Here is a 19,240-nt window from a genome sequence, read left to right as displayed (position 1 = left end):
GAAGAGAGTGTTTCATGGCTCTCCTCCCTATCTTCTATGCTTGCCTCTGGGCTATTCCTTGAGCTTTGAAGGAGTTGATTTACATATGTCCCATTTAGAGCTGAGCATTCAATAGTCACTCTAAACACTGACCAGTTAGGAGTCTTTGCATTGACTACTGCCCACTGCAAAAGGCTTCTCTGACCAAGGTTGAAGGTAGTACTAATCTGTGGGTATAAACATAAGTATTTAGAAGGTACTTTGATAACAAGCTCATTTAGCAAAACAACAATAGTAGGCTCTCTACCTAAGGCCACTCCTTCCTGCAGCCCTAAGTAAGTCATGGTCATATGACAAGGTTTATAGTACCAGAAATGAATTTCCTCCTATGGATGGACATAAAATTCAATTAGGAAATAGTTGATTACTCCCATAACTTTCATGCCACACATTTTACCTAGATCTATTTTAAAAATGAATCTTAAGTAATACTCGTGGAACCAGTCACTTTTATATGAAACATTGTGTTAAATTGCTAAGAATCTACATTGTGCAGAATGACGTCCTGTTTCTGTCCTAGCTCTTGGGGCAAGGCACTGTACTTTCTGCCATGTTATTTATTTGTTTATTTATTTTAATGCAAAAGACATAGTAGTCTCCACTTTTAAAGTTTATGTAAATAAATTAAGAATTTAATTAAATGTATCAAAAGCATCATGTTTTTAAGTTGTTGGGCTGCTGTGGGTCATTGGTAGTTGCCCTAAGACTGGAAACCTGTTTGCTGTGTGGTCTGTCAGGTCCCACTATCTAAAAAGTTATGAGACATTCATCACCTTCCTTTAAAGCTGTAGAAGATGGGAAACTTGTGTTAAATCAATTGTTAAATGTTAAATTGTATACATGACTTTTTTCCCTTTAAGATGAGGTCTGACTGTGTAGCCTTGCTAGCCTGGTACTCAGAATGTAGACCAGGCTGGCATTGAATTCATAGAGATCAGCTTGCTTCTGCCTCCCAGATGCTGGGATTAAAGGTCTCTACCACCAATCCATCATTAAAGGCTGTGTTAGGTTAAATAGTGTGACATAGACTCTTAGAGAATTTCAGAACAGCATTATATTACTGAGGCCTGACTACTCAAGTAAACAAAGCAAATGTAAATAAAGGAGATAGGTCTTGAGCTTTGGATTTAGGCTTGGGTGTGAACAACAGTCCTGTTTCTTGCCTGCTGCATAACTCCAGTCAGATTCTTCCAGCTCTAGTCTGCAAAGTGAAAGATAATTTGAAGATAAATGAAAGAACTAGGATGCTTCCTGAACTTTTCTAGCTTAAGTAAGCATAGTCTTGGAGGGTTTCTTGAGAGAACCCTGATACACAGATATGAGAAGAGAAGAGTTTCTCATCATAAAATGTTTATCAGCATGAAGCAGTAAGTGGTTAAGATAAAAATAAACGGACTTTCTCATTTGAGAGATGTAATAAAGATTTAAATTCAAATTAGACTAGACTCACATTTCATGCTTAAAACTCACATCAGGAGTGCATTTCTAAGTTGGCCTTAGAATCCTGTTCTAGTTTTAATACTTGACCCAACCTTGAGGTTTGACAGTAACTTTAGGGTTTAGTTTTGACTCTTTAATTTCTTATTTAAGAATAATTTGTTGGGCTGGGCGGTGGTGGTGCACGCCCTTAATTCTAGCACTTGGGAAGCAGAGCCAGGCAAATCTTTGTGAGTTTGAGTCCAGCCTGGTCTACAAAGTGAGATCCAGGACAGGCTCCAAAGCTACACAGAGAAACCCTGTCTTTAAAAAAAACCAAAAAAAGGAGGAGGAGGGAAAATTAAAAAAAAAAAAAAAAAAAAAAAAAAAAAACCAAAAAAGAAAAAAAGAATTTGTTAACATCACAAGGTAGAGCTGGGCAATGGTGGCACACGCCTTTAATTCTAGCACTCTGGAGGCAGAGGCGGGTGGATCTCTGTGAGTTCTAGGACAGCCATGGCTGTTACACAGAGAAACCCTGTCTCAAAAAACCAAACCAAACAAAACAAAAAACAAAACCAAAACCACAAGGTAGGAATTCGCTAGATGCCTGCACCTTTACTAAAAGTTGTGGTCAATACAGTGAGCTACTTAATCACTTTAAATGAATCATCTGTGTTTCTTCTCACTATTTAAAATCTCATTTTTAGGAGTCTGTTTTAGATTTTGACAAACCCTCAAGTGCAATTCCATCGTCACAGCCACCTTCAGCTTCTCCAGGTAACCCAGTAGGAGAATAATAATTCTAAAGACGTAAAACAAACAGCTTTATAGCTAACAGTTTATCTATCTATCTATCTATCTATCTATCTATCTATCTATCCATCTATTTAACAAATCATTCATTCCAGGTAGCTTAAGTGTTTGCTAATTTATTCTAGTTGTATCCATCAGTCAGTAGAGTTGCATAGGGATAAATTATCATTAGGACGTAAGTATACTTCATAACATGTTTACATTTGTTAGAGAAAAGTCCTCAGATGGGCAAGTAGAAATGCTTAATAGTTGGTTTATCAAATTTTCATGTTCTTTTTGGGGTGATTTCTGACTAGAACCTACTTGACCTTTGAACTGTAAATCTAGTGTGGAGCTTTTTGGGTCCTGATATTTAGAACAGTGAATACCATGGTATCTAATGATGGAGCTTGAATCTAAAACTGGTGTGATGCCTCAAAGCTTAGGCCTCTGGCTCCATGCTAATTTCTCTCAGATAAGGAATGACATGATCAAGCCATAGTCCAACTGTGGTAAGCATTGAACACCTGATAAAGACTGATGCTGTAATGCTGGGTGAAACAAACAGAATAGTTAACAGAAGTGACTGATATTAATGAGAGAAACCAAATTGAAAACTATGTAATTGTAAAAAGTGTATTAATATGTATAACCACAGGGGGAAAATCTAAATAAACAGATGATCAGTTAAGACTTACTATGAAGTGTATCAACTCATAATGTCTTAGTCTTTGTCTTCTGGATTATTATCCCCAGTAATGTTTTAAAAGTCATAGTTCTTTTCTTTTGGAAGCTTTGAAATGCTGCTTTTACCCATATAACCTTAAAACATCGCCATGAGAGATGGTTCAGTAGTTAAGAACATGTATTTATTGTTCTTGTAGAGGACCTGATTTCAATTCCCAGCACCTTCATCAGGCAGCTTATAACTGCTTATAAGTCCAGCTCCAGGGGATGGCCCTAACCTTAGGTATATGCCCATATACAAACATACACACATGTGCATGTAAATAAATAATAATAAAAATAATAAAAACAAGAATAAAAAAACCCATATCACATATACCACAGACAGAATTAGTGTTTCTAACTAGTATCCAGTCTACTCTCTTCAAAGTTGCAGTAGGAACCTATTCTTCCAGCTGATACTTTGTCTTGTCAAGTTGATATGTATTAACATTTCTCTCCCCTTAATTGTTTGATTTATTTTAGTCTCTACAGTGTCTTCAGAACAAAACTTGTCCAATCAAAGTGGTTTTCTTCAAGAGCCATTACAGGTAACTTGTAGATTAATTTGACTTACACTCTTTGTTTCAAGGGGAAGACTTCTTTGGCAAGAATAATTGGAAACATTTTTTGTTCTAGATTTTATCTTAGACCTACTATAAGAGAATTTCATGTGTGTGTGTGTGTGTGTGTGTGTGTGTGTGTGTGTGTATGTATTATTATTATTTTTAGAGACAAAGTCTCTTAATGTAGCCCAGGCTGGCCTTGAACTCACTCTGTAGCCTAGACTGGTTTAGAACTTGTGATTCTTCTGCCTTAGGAGTACTGGAATGTTGTCCTGTGCTAGCATTTGTGCTTTTAATAACCTCTCTAGGTGAGTCTGCCTACTTGCATTTAGAACCACTGGTCTCAAACACCATGTTTACTAACCAGTACATAAAGCTACTTAAGTGATAATTTAGAGGCAAGAGTGATTGCAACATCTGCAACCCCATTAAGTTGAAACTTTTAAGTAAAATTTGTCATTTTGCTTGTATTTTGAGCCAGGTTTTGCCTTGTAGTCCAGGGTGGTCCTGAACTTGTGATCTTCCTGTCTCATTGTTCTAGCCCTGGGTTAATAGGTGCATTCCATGGCACTGGCTTTCAAGTCTTTTTAGCTTAACTATTAAGTGGACAAAGGAAGATTAACTTATTATCTGTGGGTTTCCCTTGGACACAAGTATAGCTCAACAGCAGCTAGTCCCAACTGTGATGGGTTGGCTTATTATTTTAATTCAAAGTACTAGAAAAAGCATAGTTTTAGAGCAATCTCATAAATCTAATATTTTGATTAGATCTAAATTGTGTGTTTAGTATATAAACTATTCTAAAGCATTAAAAAAAATTCCTCTGAACTCTTTGAGGGTGGTGACAATGTAGCCCTGGTTGACCTGGTAGACCAGGCTGGTCTATCAACTCTTTCTGGCGCAAAAATTGTGTGTGTGTGTGTGTATATGTGTGTGTGTGTGTGTGTGTGTGTGTGTGTGTGTGTGTGTGTATACACATGCATGTGTGTGTGCCTGTGCCTGTTTTTTTCTTTTATTGAGACAGTCTTCTTACGCAACAGTAGCTCAGGCTGGCCTAGAATCCACTGTGTAGTTGAGGAGGATGACCTTGAACTCTTGATCTTACTGACTGCTACCCTAGTGCTGGGAAGCAGGTTATAGAAACATAACCACTTTGATATTTGGTTACCACTCATTGATTTCTGGTTTACCTGTGATACTACTGGAGCTTCTGAGAACCATGAAGAAGTATTGGGGTGTAGGATTGGATGCACAAGCACTTAGCTATCACTATTGCTAGCTTTCTTTCCTTAGGTTTCTCTTACATCCTAATACCTTTTTAGTACTATAGATTTCCCACTGAATTGCTTGGTGTGTTATTGTTAAGTTGTCACAGCCTTTGTTCCTTCTGTGCTTGTTTCTAGTGTTTGTTTTGTTTTGTTTTGTTTTTTGAGACAGGGTTTCTCTGTGTAGCTTCACGCCTTTCCTGGAACTCACTTGGTAGCCCAGGCTGGCCTCAAACTCACAGAGATCTACCTGGCTCTGCCTCCCGAGTGCTGGGATTAAAGGCGTGCACCACCACCGCCTGGCTTCTAGTTTTTATCTTATACTAGCTCTAACTCTTAATTTTCTCTTAGAGTTTTGATACTTTTTGATCTTTGTAGAGCTTGTCCATCCTTTTTATACTTCCATCTACCTTGTAAGGCATGAAAAGTCTTTAGACCAGAAGCCTGATTACCTTGTGCCTAGCTTGCCAGCATGCACTGTGAAGTACCAGCCACATTGCAGATCTGGCACCAGATTTTCAGGACCAAGAATCTTGGTCATCAAGGCTGATATTATCTGTGTAACTGGGACACAGTCTTGGACAGGCAGTGTGTGAGTCTAAGTGTTCTGATATAACTTTGTTCTAATCTTGGGCAGATTACTTCACCTGTCTCTGCTGCTGCTTTTGATGTTGTTATTTTCAAGACAGGGTTTCTCAGTGTAGCTTTGGAGCCTGTCCTGGAACTTGCTCTGTAAACCAGGCTGGCCTCAAACTGAGAGATCCTGAGATCAGTCTGCTGCTTCCTGAGTGCTGGGATTAAAGGCGTGCACTACCCCTGCCAACTATTCTTTGCTTCTTTTTGATGTTCCTAAAATGATGATAATTGTGCTTACTACACAGGTTTGTTAGGATTAAGTGTATTAATATTTGTAATGCACTTAGCATACTTCCTGACACCACTGAGTGCTAGTAAATGTGATATATCAAGGAGTCCAGCACTCAGGAAATATGAGGTGGACACAGCATGTGTTGACAATGTTTCTATCTTCCTATGTCTAGGTGACTTCTTCTCCAGTTACTTGTAGCTCAAATGCTTGCTTGGTTACTACTGATCAGGCTTCTTCAGGAACTGAAACAGAATTTATGACTTCAGAGACCCCTGAGGTAATGAGACCTGTGATCTTAATTTCTTTGCTGTCTCAAAGCATGGCAGAATGAGCTTATGAATTACTGGCATGATTGGTGGAATTATAGTGTTTGTTTTTATTAATGCATTACTTTCTGTAGATGTGGTCCTAGAACATACATAGGTCAGTGTTTTGGCTTTGCCATGTATGTAGACTTAATAGTACTTATCTTACCTAATTTAATAAATCTATTTTTAGAATTATTATTTTTAAGTTTTTAAATATTTATTAATTTTATTTTATGCATAAATACATGTGTACCACATGGTGCTTGGTGCCCAAGGAGGTCTGAAGAGGGCATTAAATTCCTGTAACTGGAGTTAAGGATGGTTATGAACTACCATGTAGATGCTAGGAATTGAACCCGGGTCCTCTTCAAGAGCAACAATGTCTCTTGATTGGTAAGCCATCTCTCCAGCCTCCCTATTGCTATTTTTTGAGATGATCTTGAATTCCTGATCCTTTTGCTTTTATTTTTCAAATGTTGGGATTCCAGGAGACTGTGGCCCAGCTTAGTCAATTTATTAATTTATTTTAATAAGTAGCATACAGGGCTGGAGAGATGGTTGGTTCAGTAATTAAGAACATGTACTGATTTTGGAGAAGACCTAAATCTTGAGTTCTCACACTTGAATCAAGGAGCTCACTACTACCTGTGACTTCAGTCTGGGGAATCTGAGACATTTGGCTTCCATGGGCACTTGTACTCACATGCACAAACACATATGTTCACATATACACATACTTAAAGTATATCTTTAAAATAACAAAGTATTATGTTTTCTTATCATTTTTTTATATAAAAAAGAGAAAAACTTTAGGTAGGATTAGGAGAAAATATTCATATAACTGAAGATTTGTTTTTTTAAGTGTTATTAGCACTGAGTTGGAATGAGTTACAGTCTCTCTGGCTCATCTTATCAAAAGCATTTTGACAAGTTGGAGGTGGTGACCCATGCCTTTAATCCCAGCATTCAGGAGGCATGCAGATCTCTGAGTTCCAGGCCAGCCTGGTCTATGAGCAAGTTCCAGGACATCCAGGGTTATAGGGAGAAACTCTGTTTCCAAGAATGTACAAAAAAAACATTTTGACAATATGAGGTTTGTGTGTAGTTCTAAATCTCAGCCTTTGCTGTTTGAGATACACATGGATGGAATGAATTTTGGGGCAATTCAGTAACTCTTAGGTTAGATTTTTGAGGTGAACTAATAAATGAGAATTCATATAGACTATAAGAAAGCATAGATGATTAGTTATTATAGTGCTCATTTGGTCTATATTTAAGATAGTTGGCTTCTTTATGACAAGGAAAAAGTGATTTTTACGAAGTGATCTACAGTGGTCTGCTTTATAATCTTGTGGGGATCAGGTTTTGTGTCATATTAATTTGGCTTTATAGGTAAAGATTACTTAAATTATATCAAAGTTGTTTTAATTTTAGGCAGAGAACTTAGAAATCCACCAATCTTTTAAATAGAGAACTAACACTAAGGGACTAACTAACCAAAAGTTTTTCCTAAATTCAGTCTTTGCATATATTTGGAATAATGTTAGATTATTAGTTGGAAATAGTAATTCAGGGCTTGCAGAGAGCTTGGTGCCAGTAGGAAGTTGAGAGCCCCTTGTGTGGTGCTCACTTTGTCAGCACCCTATCAAAAAGTGAATGCTACTGTGCATCCTCAGCAGCCGAGATTTAAAAATTGTAAGCAAATGCTGCTCTCTGCATTCCTGTATTCCCATGTCATCCTAAAGAACTTGCTGACTTGTGTCAGCTTGGAGCTTAGTGCAAGTTAACCTCTTGTCATATGGCAAGTATGGCTGATGCTGCATTTCTTCTCTATAGATGGCAGTTCCCCGGAGCAAGCCAGCATCTGAACTTGCTTCTCCAAATCCTCCCTTGTCAAAGGGTTTCCAGTTACCTCCTGCAAGTGGAAGCTCAGCAGCCATTAGCACAGCACCCTTTCAAGCCATGCAGACAGTGAGTATGTAAGGGAAATGATGGCAATTGAAGATCCATGGTTTCTCCCACACTTATCTTTGGTCCTGGATGAAAAGTATGCCTTCATGTTGTTCTTATTAGGGCTGCTGATGTTTATACTTGTCCACTGTAAATAATGTTTGTGACAGAGTATTAAATCTATAATTTAATCCAGAATTTTCAAGAAGTATTTTTCCTTTTATTGAAAATAGATTTTTTTTTCATACAGTACATTCTGATTATGGTTTCCCTTCTCCCTCTTCTTCCCAGTTTCTCCCCACTTCCTCTCCTGTCTGGATCCACACTGTATCTATCTCTTTTTAGAAAACAAACAGGCATTTAAGGAATAATAATAAAGTAAAAGAAAATACAATAAAAGAATCAGAATATGACAAAATACCAAACAAGAAAAGAGCCAAAGGAAAAGCACAAGAAACACATGTAGACGCAGAGACACACATATTTGTACACACAAGAGTCACATAAGATTCCCCCAAACCAGAAGCCATAGTATATATGCAAAGGACCTGTTAGGTAGAAAAAAAATGTCCTGACTTAACATGAGACAGAGAACCTCCAAAGATGCCATTGAATTTTATTTATGTTGTCCATCTACTGCTGGGTGTGGGACCTACCCTTAAGAGTGATTTGTTTGGGCTGGAGAGATGGCCCAGCAGTTAAGAGCACTAGCTGCTTTTCCAGAGGACCTGGGTTCAATTCCCAGCACCCACATGGCAGCTCACAGCTGTCTGTAATTCTAGTTCCAGGGGATCTGACATCTTCACACCAATGCATATAAAATAAAGTTAAAAAAAAATTATAGTTCTAGGAGTATTTTTATCAGAGTGTTGTTTCCTCTCTGAAAATTAGTAGACAAAGCTTAGGACCCATGTAAAAACATGTGTGGTTGATCCCCAGTACCCCCTCCCCACAAAAGGAATATGTGGATGGTAAGCATATTGTTTTGGTAATAGCTTATTATTAATAATTACTGATTCTGTATTACTGAGGGTCCTAGTTTCAGTAACCTGAAGTAAGAGGATGCATATGTAAGTTAGTTCTATCATTGTTGAAATATTCATTTAATTTTATTTTAGTCTCATTCTGGTTCATAAAGATTTAGGTTTGTTCAGGTTTGTGTATGTTCTCAATGTGTATTCCTCTACAAATTGTAGTCTAAAACTTTAAAAACATAATCTTTCAGGGCCTGCAGAGGTGGCTCAATGGTTAAGAGCACTTGCTGCTTTTTTTTTTTTTTCCCCTGAGACAGGGTTTCTCTGTGTAGCTTTGTGCCTTTCCTGGATCTCGCTCTGTAGACCAGGCTGGCCTCGAACTCACAAAGTTCCACCTGCCTCTGCCTCCCGAGTGCTGGGATTAAAGGCATGCGCCACCACCACCCGGCCACTTGCTGCTTTTATAGAGGACCCACATTTGGTTTCTGGTACCCACATGGTAGCTTACAGCTGTCTATAACTCCTCTTTCAGGGGGATAATCCCACATCCTGTTCTGGCCTTTGTGGACGGCAGTCACACACATGGTGTACATATATACATGAAGGCAAACATTCATACAAAAAAAGTCTTTAAAAAAAGAAAAGAAAGAAAAAGACAATGTGACTCTAGATTGGTGTATTTTCCAGGGAGAGAAACCATTCAGTGGAGCAGTAAGCACCTTTCCTGTTGGTGCTTTATGTTTCATACCAAGACCTTGGGGATAGTAGTAGTGGGTGAGCAGTGTAGAACAGGCCCAGAGCAGGACTGCTGAGCTCAGGAGCATGAATTCATGGGCCCTCCTATTCTGGCTGCACAGTTTGAGGGTCTTTTCCTCCTTGCTTTTCTTCTTTTCCTGGCAGCCTCATAATATTGTCGCTCAAATTTATTTTCACTTTTGCCTAATTAAAAGCAGACAGTGTGGTTCATTACATGATGAAATAGAATCCTTCACCTGAACTATTGAAGTCCTGTCTAACCTGTCAGACAAGTCCACTGGACTTGTCTTGTTCTGTCATAGTGCTTCTTTGTTGATAGCTTTCTGTCTGCTCTGCCTCTTTGAAGCCTGCCTAGTTCAAGCAGGTTCTCACTCAGTCACTTTATTTAGCAGGAGGTTAGGCACTAGTTATTTTGAAAGATTTATTTTTGTTATTTTTGATTATGTGTATGTGTCTGTGTGGGGATATGTACATATGAATGCAGGTGCCTTCAGAGGCCAGAGGCATTAGATTACCCTATAACTGTAGACCTCTACAAGAGCAGTACCATCTCTTAAAAGCTGAGCCTTCTCTCAGGCTATTTTAAAAGCATGTACCAGATTTTTGTTTGTTTGTTTGTTTTGGAGACAAGGTCTCACTATGTAACCCCGGGTATTCTGGAACTCACTATGTAGACTAGGCTGGCCCTGAACTCATAGAAATTCAGCTAGGCACTGTTTTTTGTTTTGAGACAGGGTTTTTGTTTTTGTTTTGGAGACAAGGTCTTACTTTGTAGCCCTGGTTAGCCTAGAACTTGCTATGTAGACCAGACTGTCCTTGAATTCAAAGAGATCTACCTGCCTCTGCCTCCTAAATACTGGGATTAAAGGTATGCTCTACCATGCTGGGCTCAGGAATTATTTTTATTCACTAGAGGTATAGAAATGTAAAACAAAACAAACCACTAAAGTCTTTCTGACAGCTGGTCTTTGAAAATGGAAGGGAGAGGGCTAGAGAGATGAGAGACAGTTACTGCTATCAGTTATGTTTGCTATTCACAAAAAACATCAGAGTAGGGAAGGCAAAGGGAAACAAGTGTTAGCTCATGACTTGTGGCTACGTGTTTGGAAGACTCCTGCATGTTAAAAATTTAATAACTGCTTTTTTTTCTTTTTCTCTTGCTGGAGATTGAACCTAGGATCTTGCATATAAACTAGGCAGGAGTTCTGCTTTTGAAGTTTTTGAAATCTCTTAAAAATTTTTTCTTTGAAAAATACGTACATTTATACAATCTGTTTTGATCATATCTATTCATCATTACTTCATATCCATTTACCACCTCCCCCAGCTTCCTCTAAGATCCCCATCTTTATCTTCTTTCTAATGTCATGTTTCACTGCTGTTGTCAGTAATAACCCTGAGTCCACTTAATGTTACCTGTATGTGCATGGTTGTGGGACCATTCATTGGGAATGTGAGTAATATACTAATGGTCACATCCCAAAAGAAGGGTGACTGTCTCTTCTTCAGCAGCTATCAACTACCAATAGTTCCTCTGTCGAGGGTGGAGTCTGGGGACCCCTCCTCCATCCATGTTGGAATTTTGACTGGCTTAATCTTGTGTAAATTTTATGCAGGTGACCACTACTGTGAGTTGATGTGTGCAACAACTATGTCATGTTCAAAAGTCATCATTTCACAGCTCCTGTTCTCATCTACCAGCTCTTAAATTTTGTCTACCCCATCTTCCACCATGTTCTCTGTGCCTTGAATGGGGGGAGGTTGAAAAGATGATTTATCTACATCTGAGTGCACACAGTCACTTATACTTAGCTATTGTCTGCATTAACACTACCTACTGCAAAAAGAAGCTTCTCTGACCAAAGTTCAAAGCAACTTAAATCTATGGGTATAAACAGAAATATTTAGAAAGCTGCTTGACAGAATAAATATATCATAAAACAACAACAGTAGCTTTTGACCAGATTTACAGTACCAGGCATGATATCCCTGCTATATGGTACAGCATGCATGTGGAGGTCAAAGGACAGTTTTATGGAGTTGGTTCTCTCCATCTAGCTTGTTTCACTTAGCATAATATTTTTGATATGTGGTATACATCATATTTTCATTCTTTTTATGGCTGATAATATTTAAAATATGTGTCTCATTTCACTCAGGTTCTTTACATTTTGCCTTAGGAAGAATGTTGCTAAAGTCATATCATGTCTGTTCAAGTCTTGACTTTCACTTCTTTTGGGTGGGTACCTCGACATGAACCTGGTGGGTTTATATTCACCTTTATAAGGAGCCACCATCTGTTTTCCACAGTGCTTGCACCATTTTACTTTCCCATCGGTAATGTGGTGCACTTTCTCTTTGCTTGGTCTTGTTTTTCATCTTTTGATAGTGGTGGTTCCAGTGGATATGAAGTGGTATCTCATGGTGGTTTTAGTTTGCATTTTCCTGATGACTGATGATGATCAGGCTTTCATGTGTTTATTAGTTGTTGTCTTTTGAGAAATGTTTGTTCAAATCTTTTGCCCATCTAGTGCCTTAGAATCTGGTAGAGTTGTACAGATATTATTTAGGCATTTCCTCTGAACCATACCCAGTGGGTTTTGTTTTTTTTTTTTAAAGGTGTTTAATGTTAATGCACCTCTTCCACCACGGAAAGAACAAGAAATGAAAGAATCTCCTTATTCACCTGACTACAATCAAAATTTTACTTCGGCAAGTACTCAGACAGTATCCCAATGCCAGCTTCCAGCTATACACATAGAACAGACAGCCCAACCTCCAGAGATTGGTAAGACTTCTGAATATATTCTGTATAAGTACCACATGCTAACTCAATGCTTTATTGGAGTACTCTCTGTGACCCTGGAACTTTCAAAAACAAAAAAATACTTTTTTTGTTTGTAAGATTTATTTTTTAAGTTTATAAATGTTTTGTTTGCATGTCCTGATACCTTCAGAGGTCAGAAAAAGGCATCAGATTCCCTAGAATTGGAGTTACGGATATTGTGAGCCATCACATGTGTGCTGGGAATGGGACCCAGGTCCTGTGTAAGAGAAACTAGTGCTCTTAACTGTTCAGCTATCTCTCCAGTATCTTGAATTATTATTTTAAAGATCTATTTTTATTTATGTGTGTATGTATACCACATGTGTATGGAGGCCAGAAGAAGGTATTGGATCTCATTGAACTGAAATTCCAGTCAGTTGTGAGCTGTCTGATGTGGGTCTTAGGGGTCCTCTGAAAGAGCAGCAAGTGCTCTTAACTGCTGAACCATCTCTCCTGTCACCTAATTTGAACTTTGATGAGGTAGAACTTCAGTGGTTGTTTTAGATTTGTTGGCTCTTATTTTTAAGTCTGATTGCTTTGGTTACCTAGACAGGAGTTGAGATAGATGGGAGGCACTCTAGATGCTCTGGTGAAGATTTTGAAGCTATTGTATTACATTGTGTTACCATAAGTACAGATGATGGCTCTTACAGAAAATAAAAACCGATGTGAGGAGATAATGTAGAATGTTATTGTACAGTTAGCTCAGAGAATGGGGACAGTTTTGGTCTTTTAAAGCTGTTTTGAATGATGAAAGCATAGGTAACCTTCATTCTTTTTAAAAACTTTAAATTTCATTAATTTGTTTTTGACCTTCCTTCTTAATACAGAAGCACTGGTAGGTTTATAGTGTTGGTATTGCATCCTTTAATGTACTGCACAAATAAACTGAGACTCTGGGTGCTTTCTTCTTCAGTGGTGAAGAGTATTATTAAGTAGAGTCCTAGATCTCAATGTGAAGGCACTCATTCTGTTGTTACTGTATTGCTGAAATATAGGACACTTTACGTAACAGATGCTGTGGTTATAGTCCTCAATTTTGAATGTTAGTAAGATTAGAATTCATGGCATGGGGATGTAGCTCAGCTATAAAGTACTTGTTTAACATGCAAGAGGTCCTAGGTTTCATCTTCAGCACTGGCATAAACTAGGCATAATGGAAGATAATCCTAACAATAGAAAGTTGGAGACAGCTAGATTAGAAGGAGTTCATCGTTATCCTTGGATATATAACAAGCTCAAGACCAGCCTGGGCTACATGAGACCCTGTCCTCCCCTCCAAAGAAAAGAAAAGATTAGGATTAATTTTCTTTTACTCCTTGGTCTAGGGTATTTAGCTTAATATTTTTATTTGTTGTAAAGTGTATATAAAGTAAAAATAATTATTTTAACTTCTTTTGTTTTGTTTTTGAGATGTCTCACTATGTAGCTCTCTAGTGGATCAGGAACTTGTAGTGTAGACCAGTATGGTCTCAGATCCAGAGAGATTCACCTGCCTGTTTCCAGGTGCTGATTTAAAGGCATATATCACCATACCTGGCATCATTTTTAACATTTTTACACAGAGTTCTGTGGTATTACATCTAAGTTGTTGAGTAGTCATCACCCCATCACTCACTGGCAATAACTCTGTATCTGTTTACCACTAACTCCTTTTCATTTCTCACTGGCCCCTGGAATCAACCATTCTACTATGACTTTGAATTTAACTACCCTGGCTACCTCATGTGAGCTGGCATCATATACTTGTTCTTGTTGTAACTTAGTTCATTGAATATAACACCTTCAAGGCTCATTCATACTATGCAAGATTTCCTTCCTCTATAAATTGAGTAATATTCTCTTTCTCATACATGCTTATATATGATAAGTATGTTTTTAAAGGGAGAAAATATAGGTTACATATATGTTATGTATATCAGTATATATATATATATATATATATATATAACATTGGGCCTTTATTACCATTTAACTCTTGGACTTTAAATTGTTTTTTTTTTTTTTTTCTCTTTTTTTTTTTTGAGACAGGGTTTCTCTGTGTAGCTTTGTGCCTTTCCTGGGTCTTGCTCTGTAGACCAGGCTGGCCTCGAACTCACAGAGATCCACCTGGCTCTGCCTTGCAAGTGTTGGGATTAAAGGCGTGCACCACCACCGCCTGGCTAAATTGTTTTCTCTTAAGCTGCAGGTTACCATCCTGATGGAACTGTTCAAGTAAGCAATGGCAATCTTGCCTTTTACCCAGCACCCACGAGTGTGTTTCCCAGACCTGCTCAGCCGTTCATCAGTAGTCGGGGGTCTGTGAGAGGATGTACACGTGGTGGGAGGTTACTAATGAATCCCTATCGGTCTCCTGGTGGCTACAAAGGTATGTTTTGAATCTAGTGTACTCAATTATTTTAATGTATATATTTTTTCTGACACAGACTGGACTCAATTTTGATTTTGTTCTCTTGGTCATTTCCATTTATAATTGTCTATTAGTTGGCCGAGCGGTGGTGGCACACGCCTGTAATCCCAGCACTTAGGAGGCAGAGGCAGGTGGATCTCTGTGAGTTCGAGGCCAGCCTGGTCTACCGAGCTAGTCCAGGACAGGCTCCAAAGCTACAGAGAAACCCTGTCTCAAAAAACCAAAATAAATAAAAAAATAAAATAAAAAAAATTGTCTATTAGTAGGTAATAGAGTGCTTCAAGAATTTTTTACTTATTTTTTTATTTATGAATATTTTTCCTGAATGTAAGTGCAGTGCCTGCAGATGCCAGAGGAAGTTATCAGATTTCCTGGAACTGGAGTCACACATAGTTGTGAGCTTCCATGTTGGTGTTGGGGTCTGAATCCTTGTCCTCTGCAAGAGCAACCAGTGCTCTTAAGTATTGTATTAACTCACCAGCCCACCAGTATTTTTATTATGCTTGTTCTCTACAAGAGACCTAACTTGCTATCTGCAAAACAGATTAATTCTGTGATTTGCTGAAGTAGAGGTTAATCATCTTGGTTTTCAAGGGGGATTTTGATTTTCATATTTGAATGGTATTTTTTACTGATTGATTTAACTCTTGAAATGTATCATAATTAGATAAGGATCATTTTCAAGTTACTTTCAAAGTATATTACAGATAAGAACAAGAGAATTTAAGGTCTTGGAGCGATCAGGAATACAGGGCACATACCTAAACATAATAAAGGCAATCTGCAGCAAGCCAACAGCCAACATCAAATTAAATGGAGAGAAACTGAAAGCAATACCACTAAAATCAGGAACAAGGCAAGGCTGTCCCCTCTCCCCATACTTATTCAATATAGTACTTGAAGTTCTAGCCAGAGCAATAAGACAACATAAGGAGATTAAGGGGGATACAAATTGGAAAGAAAGAAGTCAAGCTTTCCCTATTTGCAGATGGCATGATAGTATACATGAGTGACTCCAAAAATTCAACCGAGTCCACATAGTGGACTCTTAAGATTTAGTTATGGCTTCAAGTATTGTGATGATAGCTTGATATTAGCAAAAGGACTTGGTACTAAGGTTTTAAGTATCTAATTACATTGGCCCCATCCTCACCCAACCCCAAATCATATTTCAACAGTATTAGAAATAAGCAGAAATGCTGGTTGTGGTGGTATATACTTTTGATCCCAGCACTTGGGAGGCAGAGGCAAGTGGGTTTCTGAGTTTGAGACCAACCTGGTATACAGAGGGAGTTCTGTGACAGCCAGGACTATACAGAGAAACACTCTCAAAAAACCAAAATAAATAAATAAATTGCCAGCAGAATTATGGCATTTTGCTGTAGAAACATTTTAGTATGTCTTTACTTAAAGAAGACATACATGTCTTTCACTCTGGCCCATGGAGCCAAGAAGATGGACAAATATTGTGATCTCCTTATACCAGTCTCTGACAGGACCAGAAGTGGTATGACAAACAATATAAGAAAGCCCACTTGGTATAGCCCCGGAGGCTGATCCTGTTGGAGGTGCTTCTTATGCAAAGGGAATTGTGCTGGAAAGAGTAGGGATTGAAGCCAATAGCCAAAGGTGCTGTCAGGAAGCATGTCAGGGTACGGCTCATCAAAAATGGCAAGATTATCATAGCATTTGTGCTCAGTGATGATTACTTGAACTTTATTGAGGAAAATGATCAAGTTCTGATTGCTGGATTTGGTCCAAAAGGTCTGGGTAGTTGGGTGGTGGTGGCGGCTCACACTTTTAATCCCAGCACTCAGGAGGCAGAGACAGACCTGGTCTACAAAGTGAGTTCCAGAGGGGTTGAGGATTTAGCTCAGTGGTAGAGTGCTTGTCTAGCAAGCGCAAGGCCTTGGGTTCAATCCTCAGCTCCAAAAAAACAAAAAACAAACAAACAAACAAACAAAGTGAGTTCCAAGACAGCCAGGGTTACACAGAGAAACGCTGTCTTGAAATTCCCCCCCTCACCCAAAAGGTTATGCTTTAGGTGTTACTCTTGGAATTTGCTTTGCGATTGTTAAAGTAGCCAGTGTTTCTCTGTTGGCCCTGTACAAAGACAAGAAGGAAAAACCAACCAAGTCCATAAATTTTGAGAGTGGGAACATAGTAATAAAATTTCATACTGTATAAAAACAAAAAATGAAGACATACATCTAATGATGACATCTGTCCAACTTTTCCCCACCAGTTTAACTTTTAGAGCCAAAGAGTTCAGTGAGCTTCATTTCCCATCATTTTATGTGTGTTGTTTGTTTATTCATTAGGTTTCGATAGTTACAGAGGACTCTCTTCAGCTTCCAATGGGAACTACAACCATCTGCAGCTGCAAGCTAGAGAATATCCTGGAGCACCTTACACTCCAAGGGTAAGTAGTATTGCTACTGAGTTGTGGAACAGTTGTGGATGTTACACTGGTGAACATGTTTCCTATCATCAAGGGAAGATGGAATTTAAAAGGTATAAAAACCTCACATGTTCACATAAGCCCACTTACTTGCCCACTTTATAGGAAAAGGGTCCAGAGGTTACATTCCTTGTTTGTGGTCCCACAGCGAGTAAATAGGGTAAAAATTATATTGAAAAATAATTTTTTTTTAACTTCAGAGCTTGTATTCCTTAGTTTTACTAAATTACCTTCAACTTAACTTATTATATATAGTAGAATTCACCTCTACAAGTTTAACTTTTGTTTATTCCAATTTGATCACTTAGCACTTTTTTCCCTTGTGTCTGACAAAACTGATTGGGGTTTAGACATTTCATTTTAGCAAACCTTATAAACTTTCTGTCATGGTTATATTTCAGTTACACCAGTATTTTTCTTTTAAAACTTTATTTACGTGTGTGTGTGTGTGTGTGTGTGTGTGTGTGTGTGTGTGTGTACATACCATGGCACATGTATAGAGGTTAGAGGAGAATTTGTAGGAATTGATGATCTCTTTCTATCATATGGATACTAGAGATTTAACTCAGGTCAGTCAGGCTTGGTGACAAGTGTCTTGTCCACTAAGACTCCTCGATGATCCTAGTCTTTACATTTGATTTACAAACTGGGTCATATTGAATAATTTATGTGCTCTTCTTTACTGTGCCCTTTTATATTAAGATGAATGACCAAGGCCATCTCTGCTTCTGAATTTCCATTATTACTCAGCACTATATTTTTTACATGGTGTTCCCATGCTAATTAATCAGTATTTTTGGTGCCAAGTTAAATATTCATGTATTCATTTTAGGATAATTTCCAGCAATGTTATAAAAGATCAGGGACATCTAGTGGTCTTCAGGCAAATTCAAGAGGTAAGGGTAATTTTATAGATTTACCCAAAGCATGCTTGTTTTTCACTGTATCCTCTGTCAACTTCTCTTTAAAGTACATTGCTTTCAGCATTTATCTGCTGATGTTTCAGTTTGTTTAACTGTAATTCTAAAGTATTGAATGAGGCAGTAGACCAACAAGAATAATATAGAAACTGTCAATTTAATTGTGTATGTTTCCTAAAAAAAATGTTCTTTTCCTCACGTGAGCATAATTCCCCATGCTAAATTTAGGCTGAGTCTGGTTTAAAATAATGGCTTTTTTTTTTTTTAATTTTTTTTTTTTTTAGATTTATTTATTTTTTGTGTGTGTTTTGCCTGCATGTGTGTTGGTACACCATGTGTATGCTTGGTGATGCCTTTGAAGGTCAGAAGAAGGAATCTGATCCCATTGAACTGGAGTTACAGATGGTTGTGAACAACCACATAGGTGCTGAGAACTGAACTCAGGTCCTCTGCAAGAGCAACAAGTGCTCTTAACCACTGATCCACCTCTCCAGTCCCCAAAATGATGGCTTTAAAAATAATTGGTATGATTTACACCATTGATATATGGTATAAGTGATATGGAGCAATGATAGATTTGAATAAGCAGCAGTTAAAACACAGGGTAGTGTACTTAATTACACTTGTTAAAATGAGAAAAGACTATTAAATGATTCAGTATAATTAAAAAGGAGTTATTAAAGAGACATTTTTTAAAGCAAAGCAGTCTTCCTATTTTAAGAAAATGGTCAGAGTCTATAATACTCTTCCTCATATTAAACAGTATTTTTCTTTTTTTCTTTTTTTGTTTTTTTGAGACAGGGTTTCTCTGTGTAGCTTTGCGCTTTTCCTGGGTCTCGCTCTGTATACCAGGCTGGCCTCAAACTCACAAAGATCTGCCTGCCTCTGCCTCCTGAGTGCTGGGATTAAAGGTGTGTGCCACCACTGCCCAGCTTGAACAGTGTTTTTAACATAGCACC

General features: G+C 38.0%; 1 protein-coding gene and 1 pseudogene across 4 annotated transcripts in view; both read left to right on the top strand.

The window, feature by feature from the left end:
- Positions 1-19,240, top strand: part of Caprin2 (caprin family member 2) — a 49,617-nt gene that overhangs the window by 28,673 nt on the left and 1,704 nt on the right. For 2 of the 4 annotated variants that reach the window (XM_036182118.1, XM_036182116.1), the window contains exons 11-18: positions 2,166-2,235; positions 3,463-3,527; positions 5,848-5,952; positions 7,820-7,954; positions 12,283-12,451; positions 14,673-14,858; positions 17,222-17,322; positions 18,194-18,257. In XM_036182118.1, coding sequence (XP_036038011.1) covers positions 2,166-2,235; positions 3,463-3,527; positions 5,848-5,952; positions 7,820-7,954; positions 12,283-12,451; positions 14,673-14,858; positions 17,222-17,322; positions 18,194-18,257 — 895 coding nt within the window. The remainder of the gene's footprint in view (positions 1-2,165; positions 2,236-3,462; positions 3,528-5,847; positions 5,953-7,819; positions 7,955-12,282; positions 12,452-14,672; positions 14,859-17,221; positions 17,323-18,193; positions 18,258-19,240) is intronic. The other 2 variants (XM_036182119.1, XM_036182117.1) reach the window with 2 other exon arrangements.
- Positions 16,269-17,157, top strand: LOC118579477 (annotated as a pseudogene).

Source organism: Onychomys torridus, chromosome 3, assembly GCF_903995425.1.
Source record: "Onychomys torridus chromosome 3, mOncTor1.1, whole genome shotgun sequence".
NCBI lineage: Eukaryota > Metazoa > Chordata > Mammalia > Rodentia > Cricetidae > Onychomys > Onychomys torridus.
The sequence above is the reverse complement of the archived record's forward strand: the minus strand, read 5'-3'. Positions and strand labels throughout refer to the sequence as shown.